This window comes from Bubalus kerabau, chromosome 1, assembly GCF_029407905.1.
Source record: "Bubalus kerabau isolate K-KA32 ecotype Philippines breed swamp buffalo chromosome 1, PCC_UOA_SB_1v2, whole genome shotgun sequence".
In the NCBI taxonomy this organism is placed as follows: Eukaryota; Metazoa; Chordata; class Mammalia; order Artiodactyla; family Bovidae; genus Bubalus; species Bubalus kerabau.
Genome location: NC_073624.1, coordinates 129,274,707 through 129,294,845, shown reverse-complemented (window position 1 = coordinate 129,294,845; position 20,139 = coordinate 129,274,707). Strand labels below are relative to the sequence as shown.

Sequence of the window (20,139 nt, the reverse complement as noted above, 5' to 3'; positions counted from 1 at the left end):
GATGGAAACCTTTCTGTATTACCATGCTCCCTGAAGCCCATCAATACTTTGCTAAACAGAGTATTATATAATAGGCTTCCAACACAAATTCCATATTGTGGTAGAATCCATTTCTCACTTTCTGAAATTCAGTTGTGTAACCATTTATAACCAGACTGAAAAGTTTACTTAACTTACAAAATTTTAACTCATTAAAATTGTCAGCCATATTTGAGACTATTTATGTTTTAATACTAATACCCTCAAATGTATCATATTTGCATTTATCATATTTGATGTTATCAATCATTTATTCTATGAAAGTGGCTCTCCCCCTTACCTAAAAAGTGGTATATCACATTTGAAAAGTCACTACTTTACTTTTTCCATTCCTTCTTGAACATTTTTCTACTCCCCATATCCCTACCTGTGCATCAACATGTCTGATCGCTTTTCCCAATTCTTTTTTCCTGGTTTTCAATCCCTCAGCTGGGCTCCCACCTGAATTCATCACTGTGTCCCACCTTGAACTTCCAAATGTCTTCCCATGTGTCAACATCCTTTCCAAGCACTCTCATCTCTGCTCCCTCAGCATTCTCTCATTTTGAACTCAATTCACCTTTAATTCAATAGCCAGTCTCTGGGATTCCTTTCAGCCTTGCCTGCTTCTTCAAGTTCAAACACTGATAATCATAAGTTGCATATTTTTCTGAGTAAAAAAAAAAAAACTTGATGAATTTGACAACAAAATTAAAAAAAAAAAAAAAAAAAAAGAACTAACCTGGGATGGGAGACTAGTAAGGCTGGAGCAATAAGGATAACAGGTAGTGATTGAATTTAATCAAATGGACTTATCATATGGGCAACTCCTAGTATAAGAACATTCAGTAAATGGTGAGTTATTTCATTGGGAAAGGGGGAGAAAGTCCCCAGAGGAAAAGTGACCTATGCCTTATTTAAGAATGTATTAGTAATAAAATGGGTTAGGGTCATATTTATTGGGTGACACTTTTCTTAAGATAGTTTGTGAATTTATGCAGATTGCATTTTCTGCCTAGAGCAGAGATACAACAGCATGTCTATGCCAAATTGAAAAGATGTTTCCAAAAAGGATTATTTGAAGTGAGAGTATTTATGGTGTCTTTCTTTGGGAAACAGCCAGAATTATTCCGCTGTGACTTCTTTTCGTCTTTTCTGAGTGTTTTTAGTGGAAAAGACCCAAATGATTTTGTTTTCTCGTATAGTCATACTTGGGTAATTTGGGAAGTTTATTATGCTTTAATAGGTCTGAGATTTAAGAGCTTGGCAGCAGAGCATTAGGAATGAGATAAGCTTCATAAAAACAGAGGCCTCATACTGTCTAAGGAGATGCAAGTTCATAGCTATTGGAAATGGGACTTCTATTTAAAGTACCTCAATGTGTACATATCAGTCCCAAACTCACATGTTGCTGTATATAAAATAGATAACCCACGAGGACCTACTGGATAGCACAGGGAACTCTACTCAATACTCTGTAACAGCCTAAATGGGGGATTTGAGTTTTCTCATTTGAAATAGATATATGTGTGTGTGTAACTGAATCACTTTGCTATACACCTGAAACTAACACAGCACTAGAAATCAACCCTGTGTCTGCACTTAATCGCTCAGTTGTGTCCAACTCTTTGTGACCCCATGATTGTAGCCCATCAGGTTCCTCTGTCCATGGAATTTTTCAGGCAATAATACAGGAGTGGGTTGCCATTTCCTCCTCCAGGGGGATCTTTCCAACCCGGGTACCAGACCCACATCTCCTGCGTTGCGTCTCTTGCATCGCAGACTGATTCTTTACCGCTGAGCTACTTTGGAAGGCAGTAAATCAACTCTACTCCAATATAAAATAAAAAAAATTTTTAAGTACTTAAGTGCAGTGCTGTGCTGCATGTGATGGTGTTAGTGTTATTCTTTCCATTGACTGTTATCTTAAATGAGTGATTATTTTATAGATAATGGTCTTATATGGTACAGAAGGTGCTTCTTCATACGTGCTTCTCATTAATGATCAGTGTTCATTAATTTACTTCCTTGTGTGCTTAGACATTGCTTTTTGGATACCCATAAGTTTTTCTTTTCTCTCTCTCTCTCTTTTTTTAATCTGACTTAACCTTAGAAGAGAAGAAAGAAGTATAAAGGGAAAATATGAAGTTGAGTCTTTTAACTTGGAGCACATCTCTTTACGCTTTTAGGGGGAAAAATATGTAGGTCATATCAACCTTCTTGGAGCTGTGCCTTTAAGAAGCACAGGAAACCCAATAGCCTGCCTTGCTGAGACCATTTGATTGTCACTGGACTTGTTAGGTGGACTCATCTATTGTTCGTTTGGCATTTGTACTGAAAAGGGTGTTCCAGGACAGATCAGAGCCTGGTGCACGTGGAGAAGAGGCCCCCAGTAGTGGCTGTGGCCCCATTTGTCCCGTCCAGACTCGTGACCCTGCCCACTGCTATCAGCAGAAAGGCACACGTAGAAGACGCCTTTTCTCTGCTGCTTCCTGCTGTTGTCCTTCCAGGATGGCTTGTGTCCTCAAGAAGATGTGGTAAGTTTCGGAGGTAGAAATCCATCACCAGGTGGAGAACTAGGAATTTCAACATCTGGATTCACATGGTCTGTTGAACTCACTGTCTTCCCTAAGCAGCCCACTTAGCTTCCCTGAGTCTGATTTCTTCCTCTGAAAAATAAGAGGACCTGGACTTGGTAAGTTTCAGTTGTTTAGAGGGGAGCCCTAGAATTTCCTGATCAAGAGAAAATATATCCTCAAATAAGATATCCACTTGTCCTACGTTGCACATACTGTTGCCAGGCAGCATCCCAAGTCCCTAACAAAGATGAAGTCATTTCATCCTCAAATGACCATGTGGGAGGTCCCAGTATCAGCCCCATGATAGGTGTCAGCTGGGATTGAAACCCAGGCAGTGTGCCCTCAGGCCCTTGCTCTTAAACACTGTGTTGTGTTGACATCTGACAAAGTGCCAGCATGTCCTTTTTCTGGTGGGAGGGTTATTAGGTTATTAAATTACTGAATTTTTACAGTATAGCTCAGGGAACTCTGGTCAATGTTATGTAGCAACCTGAATGGGAGGGAAGTTTGTGGGAGAATGGATAAATGTGTATGTATGACTGAGTCCCTTTGCAGTCTACCTGTAACTATCACGACATTGTGAACTGGCTATACTCCAATGCAAAATAAAAAGTTTAATAATAAAAAAATTTACTGAGTTGTGGAGGAATTAATCACTGGAATATAAAGAACTGTCATTCTGGAGATCTGGCTTCAGTGATTAAGAATAGCAGAGTCTGTGTGATGAATGACATACTGAAAATCTTTTACAAAGCTTGTATTTTATTCTTCACAGTGGTTGTGAAAAAAGAGTAAAAAAAACAAAGCAGAGACATAGGAAAAGAACAAAGATACCTGGGGTCTTGGCTGCAATTAGAGCATGAGAGTGCATGTGCCTGATTACTGGTTTTGCTTATGTATAAATACAGGTTGCTGTGCTATGCAAAAAATAATTGTGATAGATTCATTTAATCATAATGCAGCAAAGTTTAACTTGTTAATGCTTTAAACTTGCAGATGAGGCTTTCCCTGGGGCTGCCTGTCTGATTGTAGTTGCAATGCCTGACCTACTTATCAGCTTTTCCAGGAGGTGGCTTAAAAGCCTCCCAGGATATAGTCATACACTGAAAACCCAACAGGAATAACTTTTTAAAACCCATGATTCATTTTCAGGGCATTTGGGGGTTCATACATCACATAAGGTAATCGTGCTCATGCTTGCAGTTTTCACCTAGGCATGAGTCACAGGACTAAATCTTAATAACCAGACTAAGAATTCTTAACAGTGTTGTGATGAGAATGTTTCAAATCCAGAGGCATTTTGCTTGATAGAGTTGGGAGGGCATAAAGAAGCAAGTTAATACAAGAGAGTCCGTCCCATTTCTCAGGATTTTTGCTTTTGGTGTACTCTAGAGTCATTTGTTTGAATGTCTCCTGTTTTGTAATTAGCATACTCTTCCTCTGGTTGAATTAGTGGTGGGGATGCATGGATATGATAATGACCTTCAAAGGGAATCATATCTTTTAAGATAAGTGAGTCAAGAGCTTGAGTCTGTGTTTGACCTGTCTGTCCACATGGTCTTTAACTGGTGGGAAGTAAGGTGGGGAGAGGACTAATTAAAAAAATCTTATTTTATTTTGGAGTATAGTTGATCAAAATGTTGTGTTAGTTTCAGGTGTACAGCAAATTGATTCAGTTGTACACACACATATATTCATTCTTTTTCATATTCGTTTCCCATTTAGGTTATTACAGAATATTGAGCAGAGTTCCCTGTGCTGCACAGTAGATCCTGGTTGGTTATTTATTTTAAATACGGTAGTGTGTATATGGGAGAAGGCAATGGCACCCCACTCCAGTACTCTTGCCTGGAAAATCCCATGGACGGAGGAGCCTGGTAGGCTGCAGTCCATGGGGTCACAAAGACTCGGACATGACTGAGCGACTTCACTTTCCCTTTTCACTTTCATGCATTGGGGAAGGAAATGGCAACCCACTCTAGTGTTCTTGCCTGGAGAATCCCAGGGTCAGGGGAGCCTGGTGGGCTGCTGTCTATGGGTCGCACAGAGTCGGACATAACTAAAGCGACTTAGCAGCAGCAGCAGCAGCAGTGTGTATATGGGAGAAGGCAATGGCAACCCACTCTAGTACTCTTGCCTGGAAAATCCCATGAACGGAGGAGCCTGGTGGGCTGCAGTCCATGGGGTCCCGAAGAGTTGGACATGACTGAGCGACTTCACTTTCCCTTTTTACTTTCATGCATTGGAGAAGGAAATGGCAACCCACTCCAGTGTTCTTGCCTGGAGACTCCCAGGGATGGGGGAGCCTGGTGGGCTGCTGTCTATGGGGTCGCACAGAGTTGGACACGACTGAAGCGACTTAGCAGCAGCAGCAGCAGCAGTGTGTATATGACAATCCCAAACTCTCAATTTATCCCCCCAACACCATGTTTCCCTTTTGGTAACCATAAGTTTGTTTTCTAAGTCTGTGAATCCGTTTTGTAAGTAAGGTCATTTGTATAAATTTTTTTTAGATTCTGTGTATAAGTGATATTATATGATATTTGTCTTTGGCTTTCTTAGTGTGACCATCTCTAGGTCTATCTGTATTGCTGCAAATGGTATTATTTCATTATTTTTATGGCTGATTAATATTCAGTTATATATATGTACCACATCTTTATCCGTTCATCTGTTGATAGACACTTAAGTTGGTTCCATGTCTTGGCTATTGTAAATAGTGCCACTATGAACATTTGAACCATGGTTTGGGAGAGGACTCACTTTTTGTGAACCTTAAAGATACAACCTCAAGCAGACGTGAGAGAGTAAACTGCTGTTCTCTCAATTTTGGGCATCTCAAAGGCCCCCAGAGCCTTGGAGACCCATCCAGATCCAGGGTTCAAGAAGCTTAAACCAACCGCTTGATTAAAACTAAAGTGGACTTTCTGAAAGAATGAAAGCCAATTGAAGTCAGCTCTTGGGTGGATGTCAGTGAGCCAGAGGGAAGAACGTGAAAGTTACTGGGAAAAAAATGTTTGTTTTTCTTACCCAGAATTCATATTCCTTCACAGTTCTTCTGGTCCAATTGCATCATCTTTCTCCTCCACTTTTCCTTTCTCTTTACTCCACCTCAGTCCTCCCCACTGTCTCTGCTTCTTTCCCTTCTCTCCCTTGCTCTCTCCTTTGCCTTCTCTCTGCCTCTGACTCTTCACTGCTAGGTGTGTGACCAGGGTCCCCAGGGGACACATTTAGACCATGGGGCTCTTGTACTACCAGATGCGGTCACGTCTCAAGAGCTCCTGATTTGCTGTGCCTTTGAGAGAACGTCTGTCCTTGGTTCATGTTCTGTAGCCAGTCCAAGGAAGTTTAACTCTAAAGTTAGTCTCCAAACCCAGGATATTGATGAGAATGTGGTAAGATAAGAAAAGTGAGAGGAAGATTTGAAGAGGATTCTAATTAACCTCACTTTTCCTCATGACATTTTCATGAAACAATTCAGGTTAACCTCATCTTTTGTTTCCAAAATCACAGATTTGACCTTTCACTGACGGGCTAAGTTATCTTGGTTCCTTGAACCTTTCTTTCCTCAGTGGCCCATTTTCCAGCCTTTGCTTTCTTTTCATCGTGATCTTCTGATGTTCTATGTCACACTTACTGAGCCTCGTTAAGAGTTCTATTTTTCCTTCTCTTTTTACATCATGAGTCTGGTGAATGTATTTTACTATTTCATATGCTAACCAGTCTAGAAACAAACACATCCTGCCATTTGAATTTTCCATTATTATGGAATATTAGCCATAAAAAAAATAAAATAATGCCATTTGCAGCAGTATGGATGGACCTAGAGATTATGTCATACAGAGAAGGACAAATATCATATGATATTGCTTATATGAAGAAACTAAAAAAAATGGTACAAATGAACTTATTTACAAAACAGAAATAGATCCACAGGCATAGAAAACAGACTTATGGTGACCAAAGGGGAAAGGGTGGGGAGGGGTAAATTAGGAGCTTGGGATTAACATATATATACTGCTATATATAAAATAGATACCAACAAGGACCTACTATATAGCACAGGTATTCTGTAATTAGTATTTGGTAATAATCTGTTGACAAAAAATTATTCACAAGCTAAAAATTGAGTTATGTTTTATTTGGCGGGAATTTTTAGGACTTCAATCCTGGGAGGCGGCATCTCAAGAAACCCTGAGAGAACTGCTCTGAGGAGGCAAGGGGAAGAGCCAGGTTATACAGAAGTTTTGCAACAAAGGGCAGGTAGTTGGGAACATCAAAAGATTATTGTTAATTAAAGAAAACCAGATATCTCAAGTTAAGGAATTTGGTGCTTTTCTGTGTATGGGAAGATGCACGAGTCGGGTTCCCTGAAATCATTCCTTTGATACGCACCTCAGCTGTCTGGCTCCAGTATCCGGTTTTCACATCCTGCGTTTCCTCAGGGCTCACAGTGGGGACTAGCTGCAGTGTGATGGCTGCTAGATGACAGGTACCCTTTCCCCCCTGAGTCTCCTCAGGGCCATTAGTTTGCATGGGAGGGCTGCAGTCACTGGTGACTGTGGCATCCTTTCCTTACTGATACCGCAGGAAATAGTCCATTTCTCAAACCTGTAAGGGAAGAGAATCTGAAAAAAAGAATAAACAGGCATATGTATAACCAAAACCAACTTGCTGTATACCTGAAACTAACACAACATAGTAAATCAACTATAGTTCAGTTTTTTAAAAAATGAGGTCTCCATTATGGGTGAAGAGTGTATGTGGAGTTTAGGAAGCATGGTGGTACTTACTGACTGCCTCTAGAAGTGACAGCCATAGAATTTCTTATCTGGGGTCCATCAGTCACTGCTGTCTACAAAGCAGGGGTCTGCAGTCCGTGAATCCGGCCCTCTGCATCCTTTCCAGCACATTTATATTCTGGATCTCCAGCCCAAACCACTGGGCACTTTTCCCCTCGTGTTCATCCTTAGGCCACATAAGGTCTCTTCTCTCCAACCCCTACTTCTCCCCAGAACTCAGCTTTCTCCTGTGCTGGCTTGTCTAGCAAATTAATGCAGCAGCTTCCATAGCCCATCTTGGCTTTCTAAAGCACTTTGTAACTTGCAATTCAATCCTGTGGAGCAGTTTTCTCCAGGAAGAGTGACTGAAGAGGTAGGCTGAAGCCCATACACAAAAAATTTGAGCAGTGTCCATCATGATGGGGTTTTGTATAAATCTTTCCCTGAAAGACCCAAGTATGGAGGAGGAAAGACCAAGCTGTGAGTATTCCTTTAAGAAACACAGAGATATACCATATCATTAACTTGGTGAAATTAACCACACAAGGTTTCCTCTATCATCTTGTTGCTGTTTGAAAGTCCCCTTGAACAGCTGTCTTGCATATGAGACAAAGGAAGTGTTGAGAAAAATTTGCACAACTTGAGAGCTGCAAGTTAAGTTTTATTTGGGGCAAAATGAGAACTGCAGCCCAGGAGACAGCATTTCAGATAGCTCTGTGAAACCACTCTAAGGGTGCGAGGCAAGGAGCTAGGATATATAGGAGTTTTGCAACAAAGGGCAGGTAGTAGGAACATCAAAAGATGGTTGTTAATTAAAGAAACCAGATAGGTCAGGTTAAGGAATTTAGTGCTTTTCTGTGTACGGGAAGATGCATGAGTCTGGGCTTATTGAAATCATTCCTTTGCTGTGAAGGCAATGGCACCCCACTCCAGTACTCTTGCCTGGAAATTCCATGGATGGAGGAGCCTGGTGGGTTGCAGTCCATGGGGTTGCTAAGAGTCAGGCACGACTGAGTGACTTCACTTCCACTTTTCACTTTCATGCATTGGAGGAGGAAATGGCAATCCACTCCAGTGTTCTTGCCTGGAGAATCCCAGGGACAGGGGAGCCTGGTGGGCTGCTGTCTATGGGGTCGCACAGAGTTGGACACGACTGAAGCGACTTAGCAGCAGCAGCAGCAGCACCTCAGCTATCTGGGGCCAGTATTCTATGTTTTGACATCCTGATATTCCTCAGGACTCACCATAGGGAGTGGCTACAGTCTAATGGCTGCTAGATGAGAGGCATTCTTTCCTTCCTTGAGTTTCCTCAGAGCTCACCGGTGGACGCTGATGACTGTGGCATCCTTTGCTTACTGATACGTGAGGAAATATTTTCATTTCTCAAAATATTCCGTTTCCCAGAAGGTAACAGTAGGAGGAGTGATGATCGTCGCTCTGTGGCTTTGTAACTTTAACACAGGCTGTCTCACCAACTGACGCGGCTGCCACTGTGGTTGTCGTCACTGATGCTTCTCTGTCTTTCGCTTTCAGCTCGGGGACCTGCTTCACAAGCTGCAGTTCGTCCTGACCTATGTGGCTCCTTGGCAGATGGCTTGGGGTTCCTCCTTTCACGTGTTCGCTCAGCTCTTTGCAATCCCTCGTATCCTTTCTGCTTCTGTTTTCACCCCCTGGCTCAGATTCACATTTTACGGATGTGAGCTTTTCATTGAACCTTGGCAATAAAAAGGTTTTAAAGTCTTTAAGATTACATTTTAATGGGGACTTGGGGAGGCACTGTGGCTTCCTTTTAGGCACTTACCCTTAAGAGATATTTCTTAATTTGGGAGTCTTCCTGTTTTTTAATGCATATTCAGGAGTGACTTCATTTCTTCTGATTTTTCCATTTCCCATGACCACATCTGCGTTAAGATATCATGTCTTTTAAATCACCACTTAAATGATTTGGATTACTTGTGCAAAATAGTGCAAATTAATTCGATATTATTAAACATTATAAATATTATTATTGATTATATAACATTATATTAAAACATAGTTTGGTTATCATATACTTGAAGAATGTCCAACGGCCCAGAATTGGGCAAAAACAGAATTACTCAAATATCTTTGAAGACCAAAAAAAATATTTATGGTTTTATTTTACAATTGTCATTAGCCAAGGATCCTAGTTTTATCATTCATAGTTTCATTTGGTTTCCTTGTCTATTTTTAAGTGTTTACATAATGATGATTAGTTTTAATTTACTTCAAAACAATTTGACATGCTCCTACTAAAGATCATTTTGACACAGCTAAATTGTGTGTGGTGTGTATGTGTGTGTATTTGGAGAGAGGGAGAGAGAAAAATCAAGAATATTCTTGAAGACAGAGAGAGTAAATAAAATATTCTTAACTCAGGCCTAAAATTTGCCCTCCCTCAAAGACTTTTCTTCCCACTAAATTTATACATTTTAGTTTGTGTTTCCTGAGTTGTGGTCCAGGAACTTCCTGTATCAGAATCCTTAGAGGAGCTTATTAAATAAGCAGATTCCTGAGGTCAGCACATACCTTGAAAACCACATTGAAGGGGGAATCCTGAAATCTCCATCTTCACAAGCCTCTCTGGGATTCTCATCCACTGATGTGTGTGAAGCGCAGTCTTGGCTGGCATCCACTGTGGGTGCTGTGAGCTTATTTTAATGGTCACATGGAGCTTTCTTTCCTGGAGGTTACATGAGGCTCCTCAAGACAATTCTTAAGGAACCTCTGGGATCTCAACTTTGAGTACAGTGATAGAAATTTACTTGGGATATTTGTTATCCTCTGGTATCTCAGATGGTAAAGAATCTGCCTGCAGTGAGGAAGACATGGATTTGATCCCTGGGTCAGGAAGATCTCCTGGAGAAGGGAATGGCTACCCACTCCAGTATTCTTGCCTGGAGAATCCCATGGACAGAGGAGCCTGGTGGGCTACAGTCCATGGGGCCCCAAAAAGTCAGACTACTGAGCAACTAATACACACATTTGTAAAGTGATAATATGTTCTATATATTTTTTAAATGCTGTCCTTCTGACTCATTTGTTTTTTAAAAAAATTAATCATACCCAAAGCTGTCCTCAAAATGCACATTCTCCATATTCCTGTTCTTAGACCTGCATTGACATTTGTAAAGTGTTTCATGCCTATTTGGCAAAACAAGCTCAGGAAAAATGATCGCAAAAGTGTGAGCTTGTATACCACCCCTTTATAACAACATTCATTTTCTACAGTGACAGTCATTTTAGTTTTTCTAAACAGAGTCCTTTAAAACAAAGACAGTGAGATAAAAGAGTGAGGGGATTTTTATTTATTTATGATGCATGTCTTGGATATCCTGTCTAGAATTTAAAGCCTGTTTATTAAATGAAAAAGATGAGATGGGTATAAATTTGCAGCTGAGGAGTTGGACTAAGAATTTAAAACTTGAAGTAGTGGTTTCCAATTTTATCCTAAATTTGGTCTCATAGAGATCTGTAGCATTTCTTGTGGCTTCTTCTGCCTTGTTCAGTGAATTTAGTAAAACCAATTATTCCTTGCAGTTCCATAGCTGAATTACACCTGATCTGGGAGCCATAAGTTTCAATTACCTGACCTTTCTGGCACTTGATAATTCCTCTGAATACACAGGCGCCACTGGCATCCATCTCAGATGGAGCACGGTGGGCACTACATCTAAGTATGTTCGTGATGGGCTTCCCTGGTGGCTCAAAGGTAAAGAATCCACCTGCCAATGTAGGAGACATGGGTTTGATCCCCGGCTGGGGAAGATCCCCTGAAGAAGGAGATGGCAACCCACTCCAGTATTCTTGCCTGGAAAATCCCATGGACAGAGGGGCCTGGTGGGCTACAGTCCATGGGGTCGCGAAGAGCCGGACATGGCCTGGCGACTAAACAACAACAGTGTTCACGATGGATGGATTTGATATTCGGACACAATCAGTCCTCATGCTTTATTCTGAAAACTGTTCCCATCAGTGACACCCACCTGCCTCTGCTCAGGTACAGACCCTTCAGTGGTCATGGAACCTGACCACAGCTGGTGTGATGACCTACAGGAGCTTCAGCACCCTCCTCATCACCCAAAGACACCTTCCCATCCTGGATCCGTTGTAAAGGTGGTGATGGTGGTGGTTTAGTCACTAAATCATGCCCAACTCTTTTACGACCCATGGTCTGTAGCCCTCCAGGCTTCTCTGTCTGTGGGATTTCCCGGGCAAGAATGCTGGAGTGGCTTGTCATTTCCTTCTCCAGGGTATCTTCCCAACTCAGAGATCGAACCCTGATCTCCTGCTTGGCAGGTGGATTCTTTACCACTGAGCCACCTGGGAAGCCCATTGTAAAGTAACTATTTGCTCTTTGGAGCCCAACATCATACGAGTCAGAATATAATGAGATCATTTAAGAAACCAGATATATATGCCATCAGGACGAAGCTATCAGGTTCCTAAATGCCAGCCCTGGATCTTGACTAATTTTGAAATGTTAATGATTCTGTCACTCTATTAGGAAGCTGTGGGTTCCATCCTGGCATTGAGAAGGGACTAATTTGCTCCATTTTGAAACTGAATTAACTTTCAGGGCAGCAGGTCACTGTTTAGTAAATTGCTTTTTCCAGCCCTAGCATGTTTTGTCCCTCGGTCACCTCTGTTAGCTTCTGAGCTTGTAACCTCCAGGGAAGGATGAGAATGCTCACCCTTTTAATATGTGTAGAGACCATGCAAGACCATTATCTTCAAATAATTAGAGTTAGCCAGATTTGCTCTATTAAATGTGTGTATTGGAAAGACTGCTTTCTGTTTGGCATGTCATTTTGAGCTTCCAATTATGTTTTTAAGTATTAATGTTGAACATTTTCATTTTAAATGCCTGAACCTTTTTAAGAAGTCTCCATCCTTAGCAACAGAACAGCAACAACCATTTACCCCTTAGGCCCACCTCTTGGCTCTCAACAAAAAAGGCTGCATGTTTCTCAGCACTGCCTTAGTTGTTATAGTCACAGACCTTTGTATTTATATATATATTTACTGATATATATTAAAATATATATATTTATAAATATATATATATTTACTGATGGTCCTTAAATAAAATAACCTATGAGGCCTTCTGTTCACTGCTGCCCCACTTCTGACCTACTATGCTTCATTTTCTTTCCTACCAAATTTGAGCTTTATAAGCTAGCAATATTTTCCTCACTTCTTAATGTCTGGATAACCGTTTCTGGTGTTTAAAAAACGGATAGCATCCTCTTTGGGGAAATGTTTAGAAGCAAAAAGAATGGCGGTGCCAGCCCACCCAGCCTGCGGCCCGGCCTGGCTTCTGCTTACTTTGTCCTGGTTCTTCTGCTGACCCCACAGGGCCCCCTGAACCTGCCAGAGTGGATGTGCCTGTCTTCTCTCCTTCCCCCGCCCCCCTCCCCACAACACCCCACTTCTCAGGAATCTCCCCTGTGACCCCACTCTGCTTTTTCAGCACCTTTTCTCAGTGACATCTCCTGTGTAGTTCCTTTTACTTCTGATGATGGAGGTGTAGTAGATTGGTATGTTTTGTGGCAGAGGTACTTTTTTTAATTTTTGATTGTTGATACTTTGTTTAAAAATTTTTTTTAATCTATTTTTTGGCTGTTCTGTGTCTTTGTTTCAGTGAGTGGTCTCACTGGTTGTGACACATGGGATTAGGTGCCTGGTGGCATGTGGGATCTTAGTTCCCCAACCAGGGGTTGAACCCACGTCCACTGCATTGCAAGACAGATTCTTAAACACTGGAACACCAGGGAAGTCCCGTGTAGTAGAGATATTTAGATCTTTCCAGTTTTCAAATTAACAAAAAACTGATTCTGCATTTGGACCTAGGTCAGAATAAAGGGAACTGGACTGAAATTGTAGCACAAGCGAGATCTTTTGTTACCCAAACAGTTCAACATGATTATTAATGGCAGGTGTGTCATTTCACTCCTCAAGATGTTTGGAAATAAACAGCAAGTTGGGGGAAAAAAAGAAAAAGACATAGTTACAAATGAAGAAAAACTTTTGCATCTATGAAAATGCTCAGGAAGTGCCCATAGACAGACAAGGTTCACTCATGTCACGCCTCTGTATTTATACGTAAATGGGTCTCTGAAGGCCCATATCATGAAAGCCCTGCCATTGATAACATGGGAAAGCCCTTCTGTGTTCCAGTAGGTAATGAAGCACAGAGCCCTCCTATCTGTGACCAGCATGGAGGCATTTCTTACTATCCACTGGAACTTTTTAAAGATGGGCTAAAGAAATAAGACCTCCATTTGTGCAACAATGAGAAAAAGGCACATTTTCCAGGTGGGAAAATCAGTCTTATAGGAGATCAGATTTTTTTTTTTGGCCCTGCCCTGTAGTATGTGGACCTTAGTTTCCTGACCAGGGATTGAACCTGTGTCCCCTGTATTAAGAGCGCAGAGAAGCTCCATCCTTATAAATCAGATCAGACCCGCAGTAGAATCAAGCAGGGCCTCACCCTGAAGGACAAGGAATCACGTGCACATGTAAAACCTGGGCAGTCTGGCTTCCCACTGACCTCGGCCGCCTCTGCTCCTCTGACTCTTCCCCTCAGGCCCCACCATCACCCCCAAACCACAGTGATGTGAGTGTGATTGACAGCTGGAGGAAGTTCCCCAGTGATGGTGGGAAACTGGGGAGGGACCAGCCCTCTACACCTCCCCCAGATTTCCAGAGGTCAATTAGTTGAGCTTAAGCCAAAAGTTAGAGCCATACTTATTTTAATTTTGGACAATTACATTTCTGATCAGAGTATGTAAAGCTGAGGCATGCTAGCAAGTAGGATACCCATACAGAGTACTAGGGAGATGACTTAGCCGGCAGCACACTGTGACTTTATGTGTACACGTTTTTAACTTGTAAACCAGATATAAGCTGGGTTTTTTTCTTTTTTTAATTGAATTGATCTATTGGTGTTCAGTGTGTGATAAAAGACACAGATTTTTGAATAGTGGGAAAAGATTCTTTGAGGAACAGAGATGCTGTCTTCCCAAACAATGGTATTTATTTGCTTTCAAAGTATAATTTAATTTTAATTATTTATAGAGCCACTTAGTACTTTAGTAAATGTGCCACAGTGTGTCTGGTTCAGTTAATGTTATCTCAGGAAAAAGCACTGTTCTTTTCAAATCTTAGATATTAAATCTTTGCCATGAATTGTGCTGAGACTGCTGGGAATTTTATAAGAATCCTTTGGTTTTCGCAGTGGTGATACACGAGACCTAGCAGGATACTACTGAAAGTTTTACATTTCCAAAAATGTACCTACAGCCATCACAGGGATGCCCGTCTTTCTTTCCTTGGTGGGAAAAATGGCTTTCGTATAAACTTGTTAAAATCTCAAATATTATTTAGAAAAATAACAATGAACACACTTTTTGAGCCTTAACTCAAAATTCTTCAGATTCTGCCATGCTTTTCTTTCAGACGTTTGCCACATCCATCGTTTCTACTCCACTGAGCCCATTTCTTGGGAGTGTCATTTTTATCACATCGTATGTCAGGCCAGTGAAATTCTGGGAGAAAAACTACAAGTAAGATCCTAAAATCATTACTGACTTGCTTTGCTAAGACTTGAGTTCAGGATGCTCCTCGACCTTTGTCTATGAGAAGTCCAGGCATCAGGTTTTGTCCTCCTAGCGACCCCACCCTGACCCTGCACCAGATCATCCACTCAGCTTCCAGGTTCTGGGCCAAGTCTACTGATGGCAAATTTGTAGTCGGTACCAGTCTAGGTTTCACCAGTTGTGAAGGAAAATGAGTTATCACTGTCCATTCTTTTTTTTTTTTTTTTAAAAAAAAGCTTTTTACTTTGTGTTGGGGTTTAGCCAATTAACAATGTGATAGTTCCAGGTGAACATGAAGGGACCCAGCTATACATATACATGTATCCAATTCTCCAGCAAACTTCCTTCCCATCCAGGCTGCCATGTACCACTGGGCAGAGTTCCCTGTTCCATGCAGAAGTTCCTTTTTGGTATCCATTTTAAATATAGCAATCACTGCCCACTCTTAACAGTTGCTCTTGACAGGTTGTCTTAGGAACCATGGTCTAGTCATTGGATCAGATTGCTTCTTGGGGGCTCATCTGCCTTTGTGGGCCTTTGAAATATACATGTCATGCATGTACCAGTGTGCATGCATCACAGCTCAAAGTGAGTACACCAATTTTTTTCTGAGCACTGTTGAACTTGTAGAAGATGATGCATGTGCTATTTGTACTGGTCAGTCATAAATTTCCTCAAGCAAATGGTGATGGAGCTAGAGCTGTCTTTTTTTTTTTTTCCTCGGTTGTGCCACACGGCATGTGGGATCTTAGTTCTCTGATTAGGGATCAAACTCTTGTCTTCTGCATTAGAAGGCAGAGTGTTAACCACTGGAGCACCAGGGAAATCCCACTAGGGCCATGATTTTGTCCGAAGTGGTGGGAAGGAATGGTTCTGTGAGAAACTTTCAAAAGCCATTAATGATTTGTTGGCGGAGGGCCTGAGAACAACAGCCAGAGGAAGGGGCAAGATGAGCCGGCCTGTCTCCAGCCGGGTTGTCTCCTTTGCCCTCATTTACAAGCCATACCTGGGCTTCCCATCCAAGCCCTAATCCATTTTCTGTAATGTATCTATCTACGTTGCCCATGGCTCTGCCCGGGGGTGCTAGTGGTAAAGAACCCACTTGCCAATGCAAGAGACAGACACACGTTTGATCCCTGGGTTGGGAAAATCCCCTGGAGAAGGAAATGGCAACTCACTCCAGTATTTTGCCTGGAGAATCCCATGGACAGAGGAACCTGGCAGGCTTCCATAGGGTCGCACAGAGTGAGACACGACTGAAGTGACTTAGCACACTCGCACCGCCACTGTACAATGCGCCTGCATGTGTCGCAGAGGCCAGAGTTACGTCAGGAGATCCATGCGGTTAGACGGTTTATGTGAATGGAAATGCACATCATTCTGGGGCAGGCAATAGGATGTTATGATGAACACCCAGCATGGGCCGCCAGCCTGCCAGGGCTCACACCTCACCTTCATCATTTGATGTAGGTGACCTCACTCCTTTCTCTTCTTGTCTGTAAAATGGGGTCAAAGGAATAAGGCCTACTTCACAGCCTTGCAGGGGAATATGAGTTAATAGTCATAAAGCACCTCGAACCCAGTAACTGCCACATGGGCCCCACTGGTGGGGTTCTTCTCTGACTGCCCTGCCTGGAATTCTTGTCCCCCCCGACTGTGCCAACTGTCTCTGGGAGCTCACATTTAGGGGTCCTGGGGAAATCGAACGAAACTGGAGCACCCCAAGATGAGTCAGTGCTGTGAGACCACCAGGAGGTGGGGAAGGCCTCGCCTGTCTGGCAGATTCCACCTTCGAAAAGGTGGGCTTGTTGCTGTACAAGTGAAGCCATCTTGAAATTTACATGTAAGCAAGAGTCTCTTTTGCATTTGTCTAAATAGATGCTGGGGCTTCCTAGGTAGCTCAGTGGTAAAAGAATCTGCCTGCAGTACAGGAGATGAAGGACATGCGGATTCAATCCCAGGGTCAGGAAGATCCCCTGGAGAAGGAAATGGCAACCCACTCCAGTATTCGTGCCTGGAAAATCCCATGGACAGAGGAACCTGGTGGGCTACAGTCCATGGGGTGGCAAAGAATTGGACATGACTGAGTGAGTCATACATGCAAAGAGATGCTGGGCATATTTACAGAGTCAGAAGGAAAAGAAAGTCAGCAGCACTGGCTTGTCTTTAAGCTTCTTAAGGAGAAAACAATTTGGGGGGCTTTTGTGGAGCTCGGAAAATCTTGTGGAAGGTACAAACACTTGAGAATAAGAGGTGTGTCAATCTCATAGGCTTTTTAACTATTCAGGAAAGTGCATGATATTTTAAAGGTGATCTTTAACATAAAAGATTTCTTTTTTGTCTCCTGTTCTCAGATAAGTTTGAAAACCAGTTTTTGGTAGGGGGCCAGGGAAGAATTTGATAAGCAAAAGGCATCCCCTTTGAACTGGAGGGGGTGATGTTCAGTCACTAAGTCGTGTCCGATTCTTTGCGACCCCATGGACTGCAACACACCAGGCTCCCCTGTCCTTCACTATCTCCTGGAGTTTGCTCAAATTCCTGTCTGTCCATTGAGTCAGTGATGCTATCTAACCATCTCATTCTCTATCCCCTTCTTTTTTTGCCTTCAGTTTTTCCCAGCATCAGGTCTTTCCCAGTGAGACTGTTCTTCACATTAGGTAGCCAAAGTATTAGAGCTTCAGCTTCAGCATCAGTCCTTTCAATGAATATTCAGGGTTGATTTCCTTTAGGATTGACTGGTTTCCCATAGAAAGGGAAGTGGGGAAATCTTTGTGAGATGCTTTTATTGAGGGGAGTCATCCTAATACCTGTGCAATACAAGTTATGTATTTTCTTATTTAGTTTCCTTGCTTCCAAGAGTCATCCACCCATTCAGGATGATACATTGAGATATGAATTGTAGTTTATGCAGGTTACTTAAAAATATGGGCTGCTCGAGTGTTTCCTTATTCAGCCACACAAAGAGATGATGATGCTGTGACCCATTCTTTCGCTCAGGGTAGCACTCTGTTACATGTGGAGGCTTTGATCTGCTGTCCTGGGATGAGAAGGGCACAGCAGGGTCTGTGGGTATGTATGAGGACGTCCTGTCTTCATTAGGTCTCTCTGAAGGAGCCAAGTTGGAGAAGATATTCAGTCCAGCTGGTGGGGGCAGGGAGAGATGCGGATGCAGAAGCCAGCCAGCTGAAAGTCTCTTGTCACCTTGTGTTAAGCCTCAGAATACAGAGCCCTGTGGTCATCTGCTTAAAAGATTGGAGATGGAATTTGGAACAGTGAGAGTGGTGGGAACCTGGAAAGGAAATGGCAGGAAATCTCATCTAGATCCCTGCCGGCCCTCTGGAAAGCTCATTCTCTGTATCTGAAACTGTTGGTTTTTATTTCGAGCACTAATGACTTTTCTTTTTCTTATTTGTGAGTGTCTCTGTAGCCGTTCCCATTACTTTCTTTTCAGTCTGATGCAGAGAAGCAGTTGTTAGTGTAATTGATTGTTTACTAACTGTCCCAGCTAAGAGATACTCTCCTCTCTGTGTATCAGTGAGCACAGTCTGCCAGTGGGCACCAGGGTCACCAGCCTCACCCTGGGGGTGTGATGAAGAGCCCTCATCATCCCCTCACCTGGCTCCCTCTCCCTCTCCACCTCTGCTCCCTCACTTTCCAGTCCTCTGATTTCTCTTCCAGACCTTTTAAAGCTGCCTTTGGTTTTTGCAAGACTCCAGTGAGCCCTGTACCCTAATGGAGCCAGCTTCTTTCTTTCTTTCCTTTCTTTTTTTTTTTTTTTTTTTTTTTTTGCTGTATGTGGGATCTTAGTAAGTCACCAGCTACTTGGTGACTCTGGCCTATCGGTTTGCCCCAGCTTGGTCTGTCTTGAGATCCGCAGAATCTGTACCGAAACGCTGCTCCTCGCTGGGGGCCGGTGACAAACGTGCCCTCTGCCTGCCTAAGTAAGCTGCTCTCCGGTTGATTCCCCAGAAGCAGCACAGGTCACACTGTCTCCGAAGTCTGTGCTGGCTCATTGCTGCCCGACGAGGAGAAGTCCCCCAGAGCCCTGCACTGCTGGAACTGCTCTGTGTCTGCCTCTTCCAGCATGGCAGCCCTCCCAGCACTCGCCACAGGGCTGGTGTGGCTGAAGTTGAAATTCCATCGAGTTTTAATTAATTTAAATTTAAGTAGCTGCATGTGACCAGAGGCTACTGTATTGGACAGCACAGATGCAGACCCACCTCCCCAGTCCTTATCTTCCACAGTACTTCTTCATACATCACATATTCACATTTTTCATTCCCAGCCCTCCCTTGGCCAGGCTCTTCTCATCCAATGCTCTCCCCTCCCACACACCTCCACATCCACCCACACAGATTCAAAAGGCATCTCTGAATGATTCAGAGAATCATTCCACCTGTTGATGGATGAATGGAAGGTTCGGGAAGGACTTTTAGGATGAGAGGTACTGAAGCCATCACTTTTGGAAAACAAATTTGCTCTGTGGCTGTCGTAAATTGTACCAAAGATTGGTGTGGCCTGATACTACTTCCAAGTTTGGACTTCTTTGTTTTCATCTTTGTGTCCCTATGTGGTATATACAGAACAGCTCTGCTCACAGAAGGTGTTGTGTGACTATTTCTTAACTTAATGAAGTCCAACAATATTATGTAAAAGAGAAAGGAATTCATAATCTGGATTTCATTTGCCACAACACAATGTTCGCTATTAAACTGTTCTTAACGAAGAAGGTCTTTAAAATCAGTCTTGATGAGTTCTGCCTGGTGTCTCCATTTAATTTACAGGCAGTGATGGCAAATGCACTGTAATAATAGTGCCTGATGTTTATAAATCCTCTTATGTTAGAGTACTTTTAAAGAGCTTTAGAAATACATATTGATATTATGATTTATCATCCTTCTCTTTATATATAAACAATTGCTAAATAACCAAACTTTATCATTAACATGCAGCAAATGTTTAGGCTGGAAAGCATTTGACTCATGGCCCTGGTTCCTTCATCCAGTGTCTCGGTCCTAAAGGAGTTGACTGGTCAGGAAGATTCCCTGGAGGAGGGCATGGCAACCCACTCCAGTATTCTTGCCCGGAGAATCCGATGGACTTATGAGCCTGATGGGCTACAGTCCATAGAGTTGCAGA

General features: G+C 42.5%; 1 protein-coding gene across 1 annotated transcript in view; it reads left to right on the top strand.

The window, feature by feature from the left end:
* The window catches only part of PCNX2 (pecanex 2), a 299,231-nt gene that overhangs the window by 184,232 nt on the left and 94,860 nt on the right, over positions 1-20,139 (top strand). Inside the window, exons 22-23 of the mRNA XM_055588352.1 lie at positions 8,912-9,020; positions 14,838-14,967. Coding sequence (XP_055444327.1) covers positions 8,912-9,020; positions 14,838-14,967 — 239 coding nt within the window. The remainder of the gene's footprint in view (positions 1-8,911; positions 9,021-14,837; positions 14,968-20,139) is intronic.